Source organism: Aotus nancymaae, unplaced genomic scaffold (assembly GCF_030222135.1).
Source record: "Aotus nancymaae isolate 86718 unplaced genomic scaffold, 86718_ANA_hifiasm-v0.15.2.pri h1tg000029l, whole genome shotgun sequence".
NCBI classification, from domain to species: Eukaryota; Metazoa; Chordata; class Mammalia; order Primates; family Aotidae; genus Aotus; species Aotus nancymaae.
Genome location: NW_026988442.1, coordinates 54,930,235 through 54,954,060, shown reverse-complemented (window position 1 = coordinate 54,954,060; position 23,826 = coordinate 54,930,235). Strand labels below are relative to the sequence as shown.

The 23,826-nt window shown below is 36.6% G+C and overlaps 1 protein-coding gene across 3 annotated transcripts in view; it reads right to left on the bottom strand.

Annotated features, from left to right (window-relative positions):
* CYTIP (cytohesin 1 interacting protein) overlaps window positions 1-23,826 on the bottom strand; it is a 71,898-nt gene that overhangs the window by 29,094 nt on the left and 18,978 nt on the right. The window contains exon 1 of one of the 3 annotated variants that reach the window (XM_012454898.3): window positions 1,034-1,327. The exons of 1 other annotated variant lie outside the window; for it this stretch is intronic. In XM_012454898.3, the coding sequence (XP_012310321.1) occupies window positions 1,034-1,207 (174 nt within the window). In that variant the 5' untranslated portion in view covers window positions 1,208-1,327. Of the gene's footprint in view, window positions 1-1,033; window positions 1,328-23,826 lie in introns of those variants that run through there. One more of the 3 variants, XM_012454899.3, reaches the window with a different exon arrangement.

The window sequence follows — 23,826 nt, the reverse complement described above, 5'->3', positions numbered from 1 at the left end:
AATCCTGAATTTAGAAGGCTTAAGAGAAGCACATGATGTACATGCAAGACTTAAGCACAAAAATTCTTGCTCTATGGCAATTCTAAATATTTTCTGTACAAATGCTATATTGAAATTCAAATATGTACCTGGGGATTTAGAGCAAGTTGTATAAGAAAATCCTCAAGAAGTATTATGGTTAAAAAGTTTTTTTCACATGTTAGAAATTGAAGAACAAAAAATCAAAATAAATTCAGTTAGACATAGATTTTTCCAAATGAGTTTTCATCCCTAGAGACAAACTTTGCAATAAAAATACTAAAATAGCATAATCTAGCATTTAATAAGCACACACTGAATGTCAGTCACTGTGTGAAGCACTACACAGTTCCTTATTTAAGCAACATAAGAACCCAATAAGGGTAGTTCTATTATTATCTCCATTTTAGAAAAAAGGAAACTGAAGCTTAGAGAGGCAAGAGACTTGTTCAAGATCCCACAGTCACTAAGTGGTAAGCTGATATTCAATCTGGCAATCAACTATTCAAAAAAAAACCCTTACTTGCCAATAGCATGAGGCATGTCCCAGAGCCCTAGAGCTGAAGATAATTAACTTAGTCAACAAAATTTGTCCTCAAAAATGTATTTCTTATTTGCTTATGAACTGAAATGACCATCAAGGACTTTGGGTGAGGATGGAAGGGAAAGAATCAGTGGAGACACAATGGGGAAAAGATCATCAATTCTCATACTGGTTGCATCTATATAAACCATCTTCAAGTTTGTTATGCTTAATGATTTTTATTTTATCTGAGCACTTCTTCAAATGAGAAAAACGATCGTAATTTTTGCCTTGAAAAAAAGTTTGATTGTGGTCTCAAGTCTTCCGACTGTTTCACCTAGCTCTGTGAGCATCTCATCTCCTCCACCCACATAATCAGCCACTAATTCCAAAGCCTCTAAAATATCACTATTAGTATGAAGTCAGACAAACATATCTTTCTACTCTCAAGAGAACATGAACACTCTAAAGGGTACAAAACAGCAACCATACCTGCTTTCTTCCCCGAGGCAGAGTAGCCACTGTGTCTGCCAGCATTTGAATCCTTCTATTATCGTCCACTGTAAGGCTGCCTGTGAGTGTGGAGTAAGAGCTATACGCTGGCCCAGCGCAGAAGTCCGCCAAATTGCCATTGCTGCTGTGTTGCAGGAGCCTTTGTAAAGACATTGTGAATAAAGATCACTCCAGCTAGCACATGGTTGAGTGGCCTTGCAGGTGGGGGAAGCTAAAAGTACAACTCTGACGAGTAATCAAAAGTAGCAAAGCAGAAAGAGCCCATGTGACCTCTGTGGTTTGAGGAACTTGTTACACAAACCATCTCTTGCAATTCACTCCCATTTCTCAAAGCTTTTTTTTCTTTAAGCTCCGGGGAGAACCTGGCTAATTTTTACAGTTGAAAAAAAAATCAACTTATTTTTTCCCCTCAAACAGCCAAAACTCATGCTTTTACGTTCTGTGGCAAGTGTATCCATACCACCATCTGCCATTTTTTTCTTAAAAAAAGAAAGAAAAACATCCCCAAATACTACCATTTGTTTCCCATTCATTCTCTTACTTAACATTAGCAATGCAATGCAAAGGTCAGCACACAAGGACATTCAGTTCTTGTGAATATAAGCAAGAATTACAGGTGCTGGTCATAATGTTCTCTCTCGAAGTCCTTGTAAGGTGCTTTCCCTGAAGTATACCCTAGATCATTAATGTTCATCAAAAAGACATTATATCTGCCACTGGGCTTGTAAGCATTCAACATTCTTCTGGTTGCCCTCTTACTACTTTGTCCGTACTAAAATTACCCATGATCTTTACAAGGTACAGTGGGAAGAGAAAGCCAGCACATTTAAGGCACAATGTTGCCATTTCTTAGATGAGACTTGGTGGCAGCATCAGCAAGTTGTCCCAGGGGAGGAAAGGAGCGGGCAGAAAGGTAACAGGCAAACCAAGGAGGCACAAGACTGTTGCCTGTTGATCCCTGCATGTGCATATGGGTCAAGGGCACCATCACTAAGTACTTAAGATCACAGATGCTTTTTTTTCCCTTTGGCAGAGGTTGGGGGCAGGTAGTTTTGAGAGAACTGGTTTCAGTGGAGGAGTAGGAGAGGCAAGTAAAAGGAAGAATCAAAACAAAAGTTAAAAAGAGAAGTTTTATATGGCACAAAAAGTCAAATGTGCTTTTTAGAATCTCTGAAGGTCAATACTAGAATTTAAAAGAGTTAGAAAATCTTTGAACTAAAATGGAATGTGTGTGTACTGGAAGTGAAGGTGAATTCAACTCAAGCAGAAATTGCCAAATATAAATAGTAAAATCTGAATTAATAGTGCTTCAAAAGTTGAAGCCAAGTATAGATTTTAAAAACTCTATCACAGCATGATTCATTATACTGAAATTGAATTTTGACATGGGCAAAATGTTATCACCAAAAACATTTCTAAATCGGGAATAAAAACACATATGTTTTCAGAAGCCAGGTGGGTAACATAAATGTGTAAGGCAAAAGGGAGTGGTAAATACCTTGGCAACTAAAGAACATATCAATTACAAAGACATTCATGTAAAATCTATACTTACAGATATGTACAGTTATGTATACACGTATATGTGGGGGTGGGTGTGGGGGGGTGTATTAGGAAGAGAGAGACAGAAATTGATTTTAAAAGCCTTTCTAGGCTATGAGGCATGTAACTTAAATCAACATTATTAATGGAGGACAGCTGTCCACAATTTCCTAGGAACTTGATAAAGTTATGTAAGTATTTTTAATATTCTTAATATTTTAAAATGCCAAATGAAATTATACATTTGCTTAATATAAGGTCACCCACTTAAGCCAACTGACTCCCCCATTTTTATAAATACTACTAAAATTGTACCAATTCATTGTTATACTAATCTTGATGTAACTCATAGATCATCATTCAATTAAGAAACTGGAAAATAATTTACTTATTACTTAATTAATGAAATATGTTTAACAATTAAAATTTTTCAAATCATGGGATCCCTGGATACAAAACAAGGGCCAAAAAACAGCTCTGACATCCAGCCACCCCATATCAATATGGTCACACCTGTTAATTACAAATGTATGACCTTGTCTATTTTTATTGGTCAGTTCCTTGTTCTGTCAGTGCCTGTGTCATGCCAGTCACTAAATATTTTAATAATATCCTGATCGACAGTGTGCCTTGTGAGAAAGGGCGGATAAACAGTAATCTTTTAAGGGGAATGTGACTTCCAAACATCAAATCCTTGACTTACAAAGGTGTTCTACTGTTTACATCTCTTTTCTTTTAGGATTTACCTTAGGAAAATTATTATTCCCCTTCAATCTCCTTTTTATTTTAGAGAAGTGACTCTGAAAATGAATCTGATCAAGCTATTTAGGTACTCAAAAGGTTTCAGGAGTACCTCACTGTTCACAAAGTAAAATAAAATAAAAATCATTTTATATTCTTATCTGATTCATTCTCTGAAATGTCATATCATTTTTTTAGATCCTTCTTTTGACATTTAATATATTTTAGTTAGGACAATAGTTAATTGTATACAAGTCTGTTTCTCTGCTAATGTCTAATTTCCTTGAAAGCAAGGGACATATTTTATCTTTAAATGTATACTTTATATCCTACATATAAAAATTGTTCAATAAATGTGTGTTAATAAAAAGAAAAAGGTAGAAGCAGTAGTATTAAACAAAATAAATTAAACAAGAGTGTTCTGTGGTATTAATAAGGAAAAAATAAATCGGTAGGAAATGTATATACTACAAGCTCATATTCCAAAGTACTACAATTTTCACTAAGGGGTGATCTGAAAGATGAGGAGAGTCTCTTAAAAATATGTCTACTGTGTTTTCTTTTCTTTTTTTTTTTTTTTTTGAGACAGAGTCTTGTTCTGTCGCCAGGCGCCAGGCTGGAGTGCAGTGGCTTACTGCAACCTCTGCCTCCCAGGTTCAAGCAATGCTCCTGCCTCAGCCTTCCAAGTAGCGGGGACTACAGGCACGCGCCACCATGCCCAGCTAATTTTTGTATTTTTTTAGTAGAGATGGGGTTTCACCATGTTGGCCAGGATGGTCTCGATCTCTTGACCTCGTGATCCACCCGCCTCAGCCTCCCAAAGTGCTGGGATTGTCTGCCGTGTTTTCTAAAAGCTAATGTTTGTTATGTGAGGCACGCTTCTTATTTGGGACATTTTGTTCATAAATATGCAAATACCTTTGGAAGGAATTAATCTTTAGTACAAATGAGATGAACACTGAGGGCCTATAACATGGAGATTTGGTAGAGTCAGGTGAGGGGAATATGCCTAAAGTATGGAACACTGAAAGAAAGGTGGAAAGGCTTGCAAGACAAACTGAGCTAACCTTATAATCATTCATGAAAATCTCAGGCAGCTGTAAGAGGGTTGACAACAGGGTTCCAGTGTTACACTACTTAGATTCAAATCCTAGCTCTGCTGCTTTAAAGGCTATGAACTGAGTTGTGTCCCCCAAAATTCATACATTAAAGCACTAAGATTCCATGTGACTATATTAGAGATATGGCCTATAAGGAGGTTAATTAATTATTTAAGGTCAAATGAAGTCATGAGGATAAGGCTCAGACCTGATAGGATTAGTGCCCGCATAAGAAAAGGTGGCAGAGGGCTCTCTCTCCACCATGTGAGGACACAGCAAGAAGGCAGCCTTCTGCAAGCCAGGAAGAGAGCCCTCACCAGGTATTGAATCTGCCAGTACCTCAATCTTGGATTTCAGCATCTAGAACTGTGAGAAAATAAATTTCTACTGTTTAAAGCCACTCAGTGTATGGTATTTGTTATGCTATGGTGTTCGTTAGGTGGCTTGAACTGATGAATATTATACTCTCTAAACCTCAGTGTTCATTTATCTAAAACAAATATTTGCAGGAAAAAAGAGACAGAATTGTCCATGCATGGCACATCGTATAAAGTAAGCTATATCTATTGAATTTTAAGTAACAAGAATTCAAAAGGAAAAGCTAAAAAGGAAATGACATTAATTCTATATGAATAGCCCTATTCATTACCAAATGACTCCACATGCAGCAAGGATGCTCTTGCCCGCCCTGGAGAAGTCTGAAGGCTACATGTGAATTCCTTACCACTAAATATCAAGATGTGTTTGAAAACCATCAACAGAGCCAATGTCTGAAATTTCTACATAATTGTTAGAAATGGAAGAAGAGTAATTGGTTGCTTAAAAAATGAGATTTCTTCTATGCCTTTCTGATCTTAAGATAGTTGTTGAGTTTTTTGTTTGTTTTATTTTTGCTGTTTGCCTTTATTTGCACAAGAAGATTTTATTTGGTTTCCTGGAACATTGTAGGATTTTGTTTTGTTTTGGTTTGCTTTGCTGATTTGTTTTATTTTGGCCTTTTGCCTTTATTTGGATAGGAAGTTTTTATTTGGCTCTCTGGACTGATGTAGGAGATGGTTAAAGTCACATAGACAATATTTGAATATTGTGCCTTTGAATTTATAGAAGGTAAATTTAATTTAGTAAGGTTACTCTCATAGATAAGGATCCACTAACTGTGAAACTGTTCTGTCCTATGTACCACTTTATTTGAGTGATGAAGCTGGGTAGACAGATGTCCTCAGCTTCCCCAAACATTCAGTGTGGGTCATTGGGATTATGAACACTACTCCCCAGAGAGTAATAGCCTTCTTCAGAAAATGATAAACTAAAAATCTGTAACTAGGACTGGCCCTGAAAAATAGGCAGCTCAGGAAAGGGAAATAACAGCAACAAAGGTCATAATGACCCTATATTAGAAATCCTAATGTGATATAAACCAAATATTGCTTAGAGTTGTGACATGCATATTTAAAACAGCACAAAGAAAAACTTTAAACCTAATATAAATAATAGCAGTATATCAAATCTATTCCGTTTTTAATTCAAGTGCAAGGAAACAATTTTCTGACTGATTCAAGTTTAATTCAATCAAATCATGAAGCTATGGGTAGATTGCAATATCATTCAAGGGATTAAGCCAATAAATTCAATTAGGGCTTTAAATAGATTATCTAGATCAGTCTTTCATGAAATAACTCAGTAAGATAATTTCAACATTCTTTTAAATGTAAGAGTAGACACATTCATTTGGTGCACTTATCACGTAGAAACATCATTAACTGCATTTTTAAAACTCCATTTGCTTCTTTATCTATTTCAGATTTAGGGAGAGTACTTTGAGCATGTTGGGCATATGGCAGAGACAGCTCTCTAAGAGGGTCCAGGTTGAAGGTACAGAGTAGTATTGAAGGGGCCACTTGGAGGCAGTCGGTATGTGCACAGGTTTTAAAAGGCAGCTTCTCCCGTGGACTTGTCATATATCTATACAAAATGCTCTGTGAATACATCAGGGTTGTTTGAGTCTTAAGAGGTAATCTATGCAATGATTTTAAAACTATACTCATGAAAATGTAAGGAGATCCTTTGAATGACCTGGGAAAGAAGGGAAAAAGAGGGGAAAAAAAGACATGAGAGGGGGATTCTGAGATTTTCAGCCCTGACATCAACCACAGCAGTTGTAATTGCTTTACTTTATATTGTGTTCCTATTCACACCACATGATTTAATCGGGTTAAACAATAAAACTGAATGAAAACACAGGCCTATAGAAGACAGAAAAGACTCTTCACATAGAGTGTGAAGAACAGTAGACTATTGAATCCCTCTATTAAAAAGAAGTGTCGGCCCTCTAATGAGTTCCCCAATTTCTACAGACTGTCTCCTTTTTAGAGAGATAAGACCCTAACAGTATAAAATCTCTTTAAAATGAAACACAAAGTAACCAGGATAACCAATAGTTAAAGTACCCCTAATTCTGGATTTGTCTAAAATTCATTCAAAACAATATTTTGTTCATTAACCTATTAAGACAAAGGGAGAGAGAGTTTAACTCAATTAGAATGAACAACTTTTGTGTACTAAGGGAATTGTCCTATAATATGGAGATGCGTTTCCAAGAAAGATTAAGGCTTTAAGAGTTTAATGATTGGTTGACCAATATGATTGGTTGACCACTTATTACCAGGAGTATTTTCCTTCTTTGAGGACTATTATCTTTAAAAAAGAAGTAGCTATTTTTCTTTTAAAGTTACTTAATTAATAAAATAAGAATATGTCCAATCAAGAATAAATGTCAAAATCAAGTCATATAGAGAGAGATAGATAATTTTCATTCAGTTTTATTTTTAACCTGATGTATATGTATTTTTATCTTGCTGCCATAACAACCATGAAATAAATGAATTTTATTAGTCACATCCAATAGAAATTGGTGTCAGTGAAGAGGGCTGTTTCTATTTGAACATAGGAATAATTTGTTGAAATGAGTTCATTCAAATCTATTTGAGTCAAAGAGCATGACCTTAGGCAAGAAAATAAAATATTTACAAATAGGAGTGTGTGTGTATGTATATCATGAGATGAACATCTTGAGTATATCCAAAATTGTAGAAGATATTGAAAAAGTAGTCAAAAATCTATCCTTTAAAAAAATATAGGCCAGGCGAGGTGGCTCACGCCTGTAATCCCAGCACTTTGGGAGGCTGAGGCGGGCGGATCACAAGGTCAGGAGTTCAAGACCATCCTGGCTAACATGGTGAAATCCCTGTCTCTACTAAAAATACCAAAAATTAACCAGGCATGGTGGCACACGCCTGTAGTCCCAGCTACTCAGGAGGCTGAGGCAGGAGAATCGCTGGAACCCAGGAGGTGGAGGTGCAGTGAGTTGAGATCACACCACTGCACCACAGCCTGAGCAACAGGATGAGACTCCATCTTAAAATATATATATATATATATATGACCCAGATTATTTTACCATTGTTATGCCAAATTTTCTGGATATAGATAATTCTTACATTAATCTTTCCAGACCATAAAACCAGTTGTCTATAAAATCAACCTATTCCTAAACTGGTAATAGAAGATAAAAAGGAAAAAAGGGAAGGAGAGAGGGAATGAAAGAGAAGGAGAGAAGAAACTAAGCCAATCTCACTTATTAATGTGGATACAAACATCTTAATTAAAATATCAAATTGAATCAATCAGTGTGTTAAAATAATGCCTCTCAACCAAATTGGACATACTCCAGGATACAAGAACAGCTCAATAAGGATATCAAATATTAATAGAAATCACTAAATTCTGCATTAAAAAGAAATTAAATTCAATGTAATAGATGTTGAAGCTATTAAGATTCATTTTTGCTTTTAAAAATTCAAAGTAAGCTAGGGATAGAAGGAAAAATACCTTAACATAATGAAGAGTGTCTACCAGAAATACCCATCAAACATTAACCTTAATATTAAAATGTAGGCCAGTCCTGGTGGCTCACGCCTGTAATCCCAGCACTTTGGGAGGCCAAGGCGGGCAGATCACGAGGTCAGGAGTTCGAGACCAGCCTGGCCAACATGGTGAAACCCTGTCTGTACTAAAAATACAAAACTTAGCCAGGTGTGGTGGCAGGTGCCTGTAATCCCAGCTACTTGAGAGGCTGAGGGAGGAGAATTGCTTGAAACCGGAAGGCGGAGGTCGCAGTGAGCCGAGATTGTGCCACTACACTCCAGCCTGGGAAACAAGAGTGAAACTCCGTCTCTGTCTCAAAAAAAAAAAAGAGAGAGAGAAAGAAAAATAAATGTTTTTATTATCTTAAGAAGGAAGACTACTATGACCATAACCATCATCACTCTTCACAGTTCGACAGTACTTAACAAATAAAAGGTGTAGAATTTATAAAGAAACAGAACAGAACAAAACTGTCAAGTTTGTTGATTATATGGCTTCATAACTAGACTATGCAGGACAATTCATAAAGAACAAAAACCTGGTAAGAATTTTTCTGAACTATAGCATTCAAATAACAATATACAAATACAAGGAAACCAGTTTCTTACATAGTAGCAATTATTATGTTATATATTTGTTAATATGTTATATTATAATATTATTTTATTACAAAATAACTTATAAGAATGGGAGAAAGACACATCAAAATAGCCAAAAAGTCATAAACTGAAATGAACTTAGTAAGCATTCTTAAGATGTTATGAAGAAAATTCTAAGGCCGGGCGTGGTGGCTCATGCCTGTAATCCCAGCACTTTGGGAGGCAGAGGCAGATGGATCACCTGAGGTCAGGAATTCAAGACCAGCCTGGCTAACATGGTGAAACCCTCTCTTTACCAAAAATACAAAAATTAGTTGGGCGTGGTGGCACACACCTGTAGTCCCAGCTACTTGGGAGGCTGAGGCAGAAGAATAGTTTGAACCTGGAGAGCGGAGATTGCAGTCAATCAAGATTGCACCACTGCACTCCACTTGGGTGACAGAGTGAGACTCTGTCTCAAAAAAAAAAAAAAAATTCTAGAGTTTGGACTAAGGAAAAGTTATGCTATGTTCTCATATGAGAAGAGCCCTTTTTGTAAAGATGTTTATTATCCCCAAATGTTCTAAAATAGTCCGTTTACTGCAAGTAAAACAAAACCTCTATGGAGGTTTTGTTTGTTTACAAAATTTGACATATATTCTCACACTTATCTGAAAGAGAAAGTGCACAAGACTAGCCAAGAAAAATCTGAAAATAAAAAAGGTAAGAATTGGAGGTAAGGATGGGCATTGGGAAAACTATCTTTAATATTATATGGGTTAGAACTGTGTTGTCAAATAGAAAACATCAATTAAAATAATGTCTACAAATATAATATTGTCAAAAGAATACAGACACCCAAAACATACACATGCGTATGTAGGAATTTATTATTCCATGAAGTTATTTCAATGTATTAGGAAAAGAGTATGTCTTCCAAGAAATAAGACTGGAACCCATTTGAAAAAAATTAAATCTTAGCTTTTTATCACAATATAATAGTAATTTCCAGGCAGCTTAAGGAGTTAGAAAAGTAAAAATAATTTAAAATCTCTAAAAGAATAGCAAATATAGAATATTTAATAGAATCAGGTTGGGAATGCTTTTCCTAACAATACATAAGAGCCCAGAAAGCATTAGCAATGTAAACAAGAAAAACTTCTGTTCAATGAAAGCTATAATGTACATGGGTGAGAGCTAAGTGAAAGATAGCAATAAATTATTTGTGACAGACAATTGCTTGATGGTTATAATAGAGTGCTTAAAATTATACTTCTCAGCAAAGTATATTTAAATAGCAAAGGCTATAAACAGATAATTTACAGGTGAAATAAAAATTATCAATACATTTATTAAAGGAACTCACCCTCATTAGTAATTAAGAAAGCAAAAATTGAAATAGTTAGATACTAATTTTGCTCACCAAATAAACAAAAATAATGAAGTTTGGTGATATCCAGTATTGGCAAAGTTGCAGGTAAGTAAGCACTTAAACACTTTGGTAGGAGTACAGATCAATAAAGACACAATCACAGTGGGGTAATGTGACAGTATCAAAATTTTAAATGTGCAACATGCAATGTGTTACACTTCTGACACTTAATGGTAGTGAATCTTTTTTTAAGAATTGACCCTTAGGGTCAAGTGCAGTAGTTCACACCTGTAATTCTAGCACCTTGGGAGGCCGAGGTGGGTGGATCACCTAAAGTCAGGAGTTTGAGACCAGCTTGGCCAACATAGTGAAACCCCATTTCCACTAAAAATATAAAAATTAGCCAGGCATGACGGCAGGCGTCTGTAGTCACAGCTACTCAGGAAGCTGAGGCAGGAGAATGGCCTGGACTCAGCAGGCAGAGGTTGCAGTGAGCTGAGATTGAGCCACTGCACTCCAGCCTGGACAATGGAGTAAGACCCTGTCTCAAGAAAATAATATATTTATATATTGACCCTGTGGAAATATTTCCATATGTGCCAAAAACAATTCAAGAATGATTCTTGTGGCATTATTTTTGATTACAAAAAATTGGATTTTAAATTTACATTAATAGGGAATTGGTTAAATAATTTATGGTAATTTAATTTAATGGAACACTTTGCACCCATTAAAAAATATAAATTAAATATTTATATGCTGATAAATATTTTTAAGTCAAAGTGGAGAAAAAGGTAGAACAATAGGTATGGTGTGATCCAGTTTATACTTTTTTTCTTAAAGTTCACATATATATCAATACTAACATGTATAGACATTTTTAAAAAACACTAGAAAGATACACACCAGCCTGTTAATAGAATAGTGGTTACTTTTGGAACAGTTGTGGGAGAAAGTGGGGAGAAAGATTCAAAGTTTATGCCATATATGGCTTAAATCTTTTATAGTAAGTATGCATCCATATATTATTTGATCAACTTTAAAAATATCAACAATTCACAGAGAATTTTAAAAAGCCAATCATATTTAGTTCATAATATTTTATGGTTTTGTAGGTCCTCATACTTCTGTTTATGCTTACCAATGAATATTATTGGTTCATCTATTGGCTGTTTGGCATTTGTTGACAGGCTAAGATTTTATTTTGCTTAATGTGATTTTTGCTTTCATTCTTTTAGGCAATTCTTCCATATTTCTTTATCATTTTTTTTCCTCCTCAAAAAGATCTAGTGAAGTCTCCACAAAATAATGTAGTAGCAGAGAGGAACACAACAATCACGAGCCATTAACTTTTATGGTGGTGAAAGGCATTGGTGCGTTCTTTGGAAATCCACCGTTTCTAAAGTGGCAGTTTTCTAGTGTCTAATTCACTTATTACCCCCACCCTTCTTTACCACACACACAGTTCTATTTCGAAATACAAATCTTTTATCAAAATTCAAGGTAAACAAGTGACAGAGCTCCTTCCTCTTCCCTTCCCTAGCATCCTGAGTCACACTCAGTACTTGGCTTTTACTTAATATGAACTCTTGCCCAATGGGTGTGAGCAGAATCGGGAAGCGCTTCAAGGCTACAGAAAGGAACTTCTTAGAAAGCAAGAAACCTGTTTGGAGACTGGAATTTTGTGTAATACTTGGAACAACAAAACATCCACATGAAATCTAGATGATTTTCCCTTGGGCTTCGAATAAAATCCAAACTCCTTACCGTATCCTTCAAGGTCCTGCATGTTCTAGCAAGTTCTACAACTTCATATCATACCACACCCTGGTCACCCTGGCCTTCCTCCCTTCTCTTCCTCCAACAGGAAGCAATTTCTCCTGAGGGCTTTTCACTTGCTGCTGCTTCCGCCCAAAACACTGTTTCCCTTGGCCTGTTTCATTTCTCTCTCTCTCTCTCTCTCTCTCTCTCTCTCTCTCTCTCTCTCTCTCTCTCTCTCTCTCAACCCCAGTTCAAATATTACCTACTAGGGAGATCCCAACTCAACCCATTGAATAAAGGTGATAAGCCACATCCAGAGGTGGATGTGGATGGATGAGCTCCAGGGAAACTTTGACCTTAGTTTCCCAAATAGACCCTCCTCCAATCTGCTTAACCATCTGGACCTGCCTAGATTAGCTCTGCCATCTATAGGGGACTTGTCTTTGAGAATAGTAAGTGGATCAGCAGAGAAACACCAGCAGAAAGCAATGCTGGAATGTTCCTCACTTTCTCTACTTCTGTTTTCAGAGTCTAGAAAGTTGTGTGTGTGTGAGAGTGTGTCTGTGTAGCAGAAGGAATTACAGAAGCGCAATAAGGTAACTTCTTAGAAAACAAGAATCCTCCATTTTATTTCTTTTTCCTGCCTGTTTACAATTTGTTAAAAAAAAAAAAAAAAGATATGAAATCTCAATTGTTTTGAGATTCAAATGTAACACAGGGAATAGTATGCTATTCATTTTTGTGTGCCCATAACCTAGCACAAAGCCTGACTACAATAGGCAGCCATAAATATTTCTCGAATTTTACTTAATTGACAAAATAAGTCAAATATATACAGTGCAGGGTAGTAAGCACAAGAGAGAAACCAATCACAATATAGCCCTCTAATAAATCCACATTTTTGTTAGATTCCTCAATAAAGAATAGAATGAAGTATATATTGATTTACTATATATATCAAATATATGTATATATTTCTCTCTCTCCATCTGTATATCTCCAGTCATCCCTCAATATCTGTGGGGGATTGGTTCCAAGATCCCTGCAGATACCAAAATCCACACATGCTCAAGTCCCTTGTATAAAATAATGTAGCACTTGCATATAATCTATGCATATACTCACATATACTTTAGATCCTCTCTAGATTACTTATAATACCTGATACAAGGTAATTGCTATGTAAATAGTTGTATTGTTTAGGAAGTAATAGCAAGAAAAAAGTCTGTACATGTTCAATACAGCTACAACCATCCAGTTTTATTTTATTATATTTTCAATCGATTGTTGGTTGAATCCACAGATGTGGAACCCCTGGATACAGAGGACTGACTGAATGCATATATATATCTGTACATGTATGTGTGTATATATATGTATTCTTGAAGTCATAAGGAGATACTAGCTGAATTTACAGACTGGAAGGGATCTTAGAGTCATCTCATCTAGTCCCCTAGTTTGCAGGTAAACAAACTAAGGCTCAGAAAAGATGGCAGTCTTGCCCAAAGAAATAGAGTAATTTAATGGCAGAATGATGACTAGACTGCTTGGCCTCCTTGAATTCAATTCTGCAAGCACTTACTGAGTCTATAATTACAATAATAGCTAGGCAATATGCAAAGAGTGTCTAATTTCTTACAAACTATAAGAAGAATATAATATTTATCATTCTTTCCAGATGAAGATTCTGAAGCTGACACACTTGCCTAAGGTTAACAGCTAAGACCCAGAACAGCCAGAATTAGAATCCATATCATCATTTCCAAATGTGACAAAGTTAGCCACTTTTCAATACTATCTCCTGTTAATTGTGCTAACCCTGTGAGAATGTAAAAATGAGCAGATCCCTGCCCTCATGGGGAAAAAAATACAGTAGAAAATAGAGACTGACAAAATAAGTTTTGTATGATTACAATTAAAACAATAATTCTAACAAGACTATGGATTTACCAAAGAGGATCAAAGCACTTCTATTATAGCTCAGCTCATATGCCTAAGAAGTTTACAATCTTGAGAAAGTGATATGACAAGTATATAACTAATGGTAATAAAGGAAGATTGTCAATTATTGGTTCTGTTTTATGGACCGATTGTGTCCTCCTAAAGAGATATATTGACATCCTTACCCTTGGTACCTGTAACAGCAACCTAATTTAGAAATAGGGTCTTTTTAAGGTGCAGTCATTAGGGAGGGCCCTAATCCAATATGCCTGGTGTCCTATAAGAAGATTAAAACGCCATGTGAAGATGGACACACAGGAAGAACCGCATGTGATGATAGAGGCAGATTTGGGATTGTAAACTTTGTAGCTTCAACTCAAAGGGCACCAAGAATTGACAGCCACCACTAGAAGCAGAGAAGAGGGAATCAAGCTTCTGTGCAGAGTCTCAGAAGAAGCATGCCTTGGTGACACCTTCATTTCTAACTTCTAACTTTTAGAACTGTAAGAAAATAAACTTTAAGCCACTAAGTTGGCGGTAATCTGTTATGGCAGCCCTAGGATATTTATATATTATTCATTCTTCCTTATATTTAGAGATATTTATGACCATATTAAAAGTAGAATGTGCTGTCAATCCCAAGAACAGATAATTATCCAGTACTTCCTTAGTCTAGATATTGACTCAAAATAGAGAGGAAGATCTTTGAAATAAGTATTTAAATTTTACAAATAAATACATGGCAAAAAAAAAAAAACAACATGTTGAATTGAGAAAGAGTTACACTTGCTCTTTAGCCAAGCATTCTGTGAACATCTTATTTTACTAATAAGCTGGGACAGGGAAGAGGTTGTGGAATGAATGATTTGCCCAAGAGAATTGGACAGCTGGCCTAGTTCCTGAAAGAGAAGCCTAGGGGAATTGCCATGAAGCCCAGACACTGAGTTTCTAGAGGCAGCCTGCCAGGACTGCTCCTTACTCATCAATGGAAATGTACAGAAGCTACTAGGCAAACACCTGGTCTCCTGCTTCGGCTAGTGTCAGCCAGAGAATGGTCCATTTCTCTCGATTGGTAAGAATACTATCTTCTACTTAGGAGAACTGGCTTCCAGTGTCAAGCAAACCTATCAATTCTCATATGCATGTTCATTTATACCCCTGATTGTAAAAGGGGGGATTGTTGAGACAAAACCAGTAAACAGAAGAAAGAGCCAAGGACTAAGTAGAAGAGAGTAGCAATTATCTAGCTTCCAGAGGTCTTGTTTCTTTCCCTGGCTCCACCACCTGCCAGCCATAGAACTTTGAGAAAATCAGTGCCAGTTTGGAGTACATTTCCCCTAATAACCAACACAGAAAGAAATGCCACATGATTATGAGGATCAAAATAAACGACATAGGAATAGAAAAGATCTTTGAGAATGCAAAGTCTTGTGAAAATTTCGGAGTTTAAATGTTCCCTGAAAGATGCTTGAATTTGACACACAACCTACACTTCCCTGGTACCATATTACTAAAGACCATTATGGTTCAGTCCTGCTATACACATCATAATGGTAGTGACACAGTGTCACTTCAGCTACAGAATAAACTTCAAACCCTTTCACATAGTTTACAACACCTCCCCTGATCCGTGTTCAGCATTCATTCACAGCTGAACATCACTGTGTGTGTGCTCTTACATGCATTCTGCTTACTAAAGAAGTAAAGCCTACTGGTGATGCTTGGGCTCTTAGCCCTTTGCACAGGTTTTTAACTGTGCCTCCCCGTCCTCATCTATAAAATGGGACCAATAACACTTCAAGTAAAACACAACACTGCCTGGCACATGGTAATTGCTTGACAATTGCTTCCTACAATTATCACGGTTACTTCTCATAGTTTGCATCCCAGCTACTCTGAACTACTGTGTTCCCTAAACATACATGGTCATTTCCAGGTTCTGACCTCTATCTACAGAAATTCTTCCCACTCTCCCTGGCCCAATTTAAATGCCACATCTTCTCTGAAGTCTTGTTTGATATTCCCAAGCAAACATAATTATCTCCTCTTCAAATAATCCAAAGCACAACTTCAGGATCTCTCTTATGATAAATCACATTTTGCCTTGTTAAAATGATGTATACCTGACCAGGTGCAGTGGCTCACACCTGTAATCCCAGCACTATGGAAGGTCAAGGTGGGTGGATCACCTGAGGTCAGTTCAAGACCAGCCTGACCAACATGGAGAAACCCCATCTCTACTAAAAATACAAAATTATCCGGGTGTGATGGCACGTGTCTGTAATCCCAGCTACTCGGGGGGCTGAGACAGGAGAATCCTTGAACCCGGGGGGCGGAGTTTGCGGTGAGCCGAGATCTCACCATTGTACTCCAGCCTGGAGTGCAAATTTTTTATTTGTTAAATTGACAAATAAAACAAGAGCGAAATTCTGTCTAAAAAAAAAATTATGTATACCTGTCTTTTCTTCTTGGGAGCTCCACCACTCCACCCCAAACTCCAAGACAGAATTCTTTTCTCATTTATTTTTTTGTCCCTCTAGGACTTAGAAAAGTGGCTTTTTCATAAGAGCTAATCAGTAAGCATTTGATGAATACATTCATAATCTGCCCAAAGCTCTGACAGTTGACTTACTTTTGCAGTGATTCATTATTCTGGGCAATGTAGGTGTTTGTTGGATAATATTTACTGTTTTTTTAATATTTAAATGTAATTTATGCATTCTAGGCTGTTTGGCTTAATCGCAAGACTACAGAATAATTTTGTTTGAAAAACAAAACCCAAAACGATAACTTTGTTTCAAAAGCAAAACCCAAACACAGCAATAAAGTACACTTTATTTCTTTGATGATAAGATGTCATCAATTAAAATATCCACCATTGATTTACTAACTGCCTTTCAAGAAAAATTTCTACATTAAACATATCCATAGATCATAAGAAGTATCTTAATTTCAGAAATGTAAAGTTGGAGCAGATGAGCATTCAGAATGAAGAGTGTAGTTTACACAGCCTGCACCATGCTCCAAGATATGCACACATTGAAGCAGAGAAAGAATAAGACTCACCATAACAATCCTGTAGGGAGGAACACAGCTCCCATCTCATTTGTCTCAGACTTCTCTTTTTCTATTCAATTGAACTTCCCATTGTGTTACTTCTGCCTCTGGAATGTCTGATATCTCTGTCTTCTTTTCCATGATCACCAGTAGCTTCCTAGTCAAGGCCCAAAGCTCAGTCCTCAACACAACACAATCAATGGCCACTGGTCTCCCATATACGGTCTTCCCAATCAAACTATTTCAATCTAATAGTGCCAAGTTCCCATAACTGTTGAATTAAATGTAAACTTCTTAGCCTTGCATTCAAAATTGTAGACTGGAAAAATAGGTATAATTTATATACCTATTTTTTAAAATTTATATACCATAAAATTTATATACCATAATTTTAAAATTATACCTATTTTTCCAGTCTTAGCTTTTAGTCTAAATACATTGGCTCCCTGCTCCAAGATCTGACAGCCTTCGCCCTGACAATTCATCTAGCATGATCATATCTCTGTATCTTTGTTTAAATTTCTCTCTCTCTAAATTCCCTCCCCATTCTCCCCATTTCTATTTGTTACCCTCTTTTTTATTTGTTAAATTGACAAATAAAAATTATATATATGTATGGTGTACAGCATTATGTTTTAAAATATATATACATTGTGGAATAGCTATATCAAACTAATTAACATGCATTCTCACACATATTCTTCTGTGGTGAGAACACTTAATATGTACTATTTCGACCATTTTCAAGTGATACAATGCATTGTCATTAACTATGGTCATTGTGTTGTACAATAGGTCTATTGAACTTATTCCTCCTGTCTAACTGAAATTTTGTATGCTTTGACCAATCTATACTCCACCCTGTCTTTGTTTGTTGAAATTTTATTTACTTAGGAGCTGAGTTCAAATGCCACCTCATCTTTGAAGTATTCCCTGATGGCAGCAACCAGAAATGTCTCCTTACCACTCCTGAACTCCTATAATATTTAGTTTTTGCCCTATTCACATAGCTCTTGACACATTGGCATATATCACAGTTATTTGTTTGCCTGGCATTCCCCTATTAAGACAAGAACTTCATTTTATATATATCCATGATATGTAAAAATTGCATACATATAAGTTAAATCAATAAAATATTTCGAGCAGATAATTCAGTTGATTGAATGTCACATAATGGTTTCTGAGATGATATGGAGAAAGTCAAAGCAGACAAAAATGACCAAAATTAAAAACTCTTATTCTAAGCTATTTCATACCCTCATTGGGTGAAACACTTGAAAGTTTTGTAGACGTATGCGGGCATGTTGAGAATGTATTGGGAGGTACAATAGCTATTGTTCCTGACTAATTTGTTTTCTTTAGACTAGGTAGAACGTGTGCAATGTGGAAATAGTAAAACACTCAACATTCTTGGGGTCAGGGAAGAAGAAAAACAAAAGCAGATGCAATCACCAAAATATCTCTGCTTTAGATTAGCAGTATCAGAAAATGATGCCCTCACCCATTTTACAGGAGGACTGAGGGAAGCAATTTACGTCCTTCCTGCTAATGGTACAAGCTCTGTAACAGAGAGAATTTCACCCTTCTTTGTAACACTGGAGAAGAATAAAAATGAAGTATGCGTAAGAAATTTACATCTGGAAAGAGTAATTACTGGCCAGGACTGATTAAAATTCTTACTAGGATCTCAAAAAAGTACACTGATCATGGCTAAGCAAGGAAAGGAAAACATAACAGCTGTTCACCAGAGCATGTGTGGAGGGAGGAACAAAGACAGCAAAATATACCCCTGGCTTCTAGCCACAAGTTAAGAAACTGAATGAAGGAAAAGCCAGATTGTATCGATCTGTCACTCCTATCTATGATATGATATTCAACTCCATAATCAGTGTGTAGGACAACACTTTCACCCAGTGATAAGCAGATTGTTAATAGTTCCTAGACTTTCTTAAGCTGCTGTATTGTATCCCCTTAAGTAATTGCTATCTAAGGGTAAAATACATTCTCTTTTTTGTCTGATTTATAACACCTCGCCAAAATTCTGTATACATTAAATACAAATGCATAACCATACAGGGAATGTTTCCTTCTCTCTTCATCCTGGAAAACAGACCCAAGGCCTTACACTCAAAACAAGTAGGTTGCAGAGTGATTTTCTTTTTCTTTTTTTCTTATTTTTTTGGGGGAGCCAATGTATTGACTCCCCTCTTTCCCTGGATTCGAGAGCCAATTTATTAGCTGGATTTTAGAGGAGTTTTTTTTTTAATAGATGCTTTAGGAATCCTTTCTAAAGTGCAAAGATTCCACAATCAATAGTGTTTATTACGTTAACTTTGATTTGTTTTCCAACTACTGAAAACTAATATTATACTTATGCCTTTGAATTTTTTAAAAAGTGAAACTTCTCTTAAATACTAAATAGTTCATAAGCGCATAGACCATTATAGATTTTTCACTCTCCACTGTGTCCCTTGCTTATGGCTTGCTATTCTTTGCTTAATGGCTCAGCTTTTGAAACATGGCTTACTCTCCCAAGCAACTAGAAAACAAAAACCCACCTAAACCAGTGAACTCCCCAGGGAAGAAAATAATTGCATTTGTATGGAATGCCAGAGGTGTTTAGAGACACACTCAGAGGTAAAATAGCTTTTGTCATTTTTCAAATGAACTAGGCTAGCTTAGTCTAAACTTCCCTTTTTCCCACTTTTGAAATGTGATTTCCCTGAGGGCAGAAATCGTGTTATGGAACCTTTGGACCACATAGGACGCTGAAGATAATCTCGTGCTTGCTCAACAAACCCAGAGGCCCTCTTTGTCATACTTCAAGTGAAAGTAGTTAATTATTTACTTGTTTCCATGGGCTCCTGAAGGACTTGGGTGGAGAGGGGAATTCACTCTTATTTTGCTTTTAAGTACTGGTAGCCTGTCAGTTTTATTTAGTTTTGTAATTCTCATCCTTTTCTTGAATTTTTTCTTTTTGCAACAACTCTGACAAGATTTGCAAAGAAACACAACAAATTGGTATGCAAGGCAAGTTTAAGAAAAAGTAGGGCAAGCTGAGAGGAAACCAATGGACTCCCCAGAAGAAATTGTACTTGCATTAATTTTTCTATTTTTATTCTTTTTTTTTCTTTCCTAGAGCTGGTGTTTGAACACTGCCAAGACTAAGCAAGACACAATGGGCTTTGCAAAGGGAAAGAAAAGAAGAGAAGCACTGAACCCAAATGCCAACATTGTAAATTGAATAAAATTTCCCAAATTCTATGAGTGTTTCAACCCTAGATTTAAAAATGCTGTGTCTTTTTTATTTTCCTTAACAAGGCCAACTCAATACACTCTGCAAATTTCTTTTTGTTTTATATTCTTGGAAGATAAAAAGCCATTATAAAGTTTGAGCTGGGAAGACTTTTAAAAAATCACTCAATACACTGCCCTCATTTGACAAATATGGACAATTTTACACAGGGGATCATTGGGAGTAGCTGTGGGTTAGGCACTGGCTTTCTGTTCCCCAGACTGCTGCCCTTCCCACCAAACCACACTACCTTTACTGGAAGATCATCATTAGATGATCTTTTTTTCTTTTTTTTGGACAGAGTCTTGCTCTGCCACCAGGCTGGAGTGCAGAGTCGCCATCTCCACTCACTGCCACCTCCGCCTCCTGGGTTCAAGTGATTCTCCTGCCTCAGCCTCCCAAGTAGCTGGGACTGTGAGTGCATGCCACCTTGCCCAGCTTTTTTTTGTGTTTTTAGTAGAGATGGGGTTTCACCATGTTGGCCAGGATAATCTCGATCTCTTGACCTTGTGATCCGCCCACCTCGACCTCCCAAAGTGCTGGGATTACAGGCATGAGCCACTGTGCCCAGCCAGAACTTTGCCTTTTTAAATTTTTTTTTTTCATAAATTCAGTCTTCCAAACTTTCAATCATTCTTATTCTCCTTCAACTAACTTCTAAAATTTTCAACATGGCATAAAACAACAGAAAGTTTTCAATAAAACATAAAATAATTAGTTAATTTGTTCATAATGGCATCAAATAGTCCCACTTTCTAGCTTTACTTTTTAAAAAAAAAAATTTCTAGTAAAAATAATTGTTGGCTATTTTCTGACTTGAGACCAAATTCTCATGCATATATCTGTTTTTGTTCTTTTCTTACTTATTTTCATGTACTACAGATCAGATTGCTAAGTTTTCTGAAGCCTAATGCAAGAATTGTTTAATAATGAATCCTGCTGCCTACTGCCTGTCATCTGCTCATCAATTCAAAAATGAATATATAGAGATATATTTCATAGTACTGGCAGGACAAATTTTTTAAAGACTGAATGACTTTAAAATCTTCTCCAAATTGCTTGAAATCTTCTCTGACCAAAAAAAAAAAAAAAATCAATACAAAAACATAATGATAGGAAAGCAACAAGAACAATAAAAATAGGTCAACACTCTTCACATACGTGAAAAAAAATCATTCTTCAGGTACATGGAAAATGTCCAAGAAAAAATAGCACCAAATGAACTACTGACTTCCTTTCTTCTGTTCTTTGAAATTAAATAAATCTAAGACAACTTTGGTGCTTAGTTATGTGGGATGGGGTAGCAAAGGAGATACAATATGGGCTTAATCATGGTAACTGGACTTTCATTGAAAAATAAAATAAATATATCAAACTAACAAAAATCCATTTCACTGACCAGGCACAGTGGCTAACACCTGTAATCCCAGCACTTTGGGAGGCTGAGACAGGAGGATCACTTGCCTCTAGGAGTTCAAGACCAGCCATGGCAACATAGTGAGACCCCATATCTACAAAATATTAAATATTAGCCAGATGTGGTGACATGTGCCTTTAGTTTCAGCTTCTCAGGAGGCTGAGATGGGAGGATTGCTTGAGCCCAAGGGTTGAGGCTACAGATAGATGCCACTGCACTCCAGCCTGAGCGAGATCCTGCCTCAGAAAAAAAGGTTGGGCGTGGTGGCTCACCCCTGTAATCCCAACACTTTGGGAGTCAGAGGTGGTTGGATCACAAGGTCAGGAGTTGGAGACCAGCCTGACCAACATGGTAAAACTCCTTGTCTCTACTAAAAATACAAAAAATTAGCCAGGTATGGTGGCGCACACCTATAATCCCAACCACTCAGGAAGCTGAAGCAGAAGAATCACTTGAACCTGGGAGGTGGAGGTTGTAGAGCTGCAATCGTGCCACTGCACTCCAGCCTGAGTGACAGAGCAAGACTCTATCTCAAAAAAAAAAAAAAAGGAAAGAATGAAGAAAATAGAGGAGCATAAGGAGGAAGAAGAGGAAAACAAAGGGACAAAGAAGAAGAGAAAGAAGGACAATCAGCAGGAGGGGAGAAGGTTGGAGGCTCTTCGTGAGTCATTCAAACACTTCTTCAGAAGAAGAGAGAGGATCCAATTTGACTCCGAAATTACTTTGACCTCTGCACTTTATGTCTTTCTGTCCAGCTGTCCCTTCTAATCATCTTTCTATCCACACTGAAAATACTGAAGTTTATCTAAGATCACAAAATCAAAAAATATGATTATAGTTAAAAACATCTTTGGGACAATCTACTTCCTCTATTTAATTTTACAGACAAGGAAACTTACATAGTAACAGAGTATTTAATTTGCCAAAGAACACATGGGAAATTATCCTAAATAAGTTAGTAAATGTAAATTACTGTTGGTAATTTATTCCAAACAAAATTTTGTTTTGTTATTCTAAAACAAAATTACTCTTGGAGGTGCAGGAGAGTCCTTTATATTAGTTTAATAGTAAATGTGTTTTATATCTGAATATTTAAAGAACACTTTTCACTTGTCCTCAAGTGTTCAATCCCATGCGCATATGAAAACACACATGTTGGAAAACTAAGAATTTCTTTTAGTTAAAACGAAGAATTTCCTTTAGTTAAAAGTAAATAATGTCCTTTAGTTAAAAGTTTAGTTTCCTTTAGTTAAAAAGTCTCTGGAGTGTCCCTTCCAGATCCTTAAATTTCAGACCTGAAAGAGCTGGAATGGAGCTGGTTGGTGAAAGCAAACTACCCCCATTGAGTTTACTTCATGTAGGAGAAACTTAAACGGGGGAAATACTTTTAGGGTAAAGAGAGCCTCAATTTTAGCCTTTCATAGGTTGTAGAGATCTGGAAGATAATTCAGAGAAGGAAACCAAGAAGAAGCTAAGACCTCAGGTACAGGATCTGGAGTGGTCAGGCCAGCGCAAGGACTGGCCTGTGGAGTCTTTTGATTATCTAAAGGAGTACATGACACAGCAGACCTGGCACTCCTCAGACCTCCAGATTAGAAGCAACTGGTCATTTCTCTTCAAGCAATCACTTAAGGTGGCCCTTTCTTGAAAGGAAAGACCATTCAACATCACCGTGGATTGCCAAGGGAATTTGTAGATGGTCTTCTTCTGAAGTTTTTCAGTGTTACACAAGACTTCTGGGGAAGAGGGTTAGATGAAATCCAGTGACCACACATAAGAACTGAGAGGTATCACTGAGCACCCATCTGGCCCTAAAAAGCCAAGGAAAGTATCAAGAATGCATTAAAAATATATATATCTTATATGCTCTCTTTCTTTTTAAAGGGGGAGGCAAAATGGAAATTCCCTTCGTCTGAATCCTAGCATTTGCAGAAGAGAACGTGCTGAAAGACACTATCAAAAATCATCAGTTTATGGGGCCACAGCTTGTGCCAGAGTAACCTAATTGTCTTTCACTCACTTTTAATCTCAGTGGATGTGG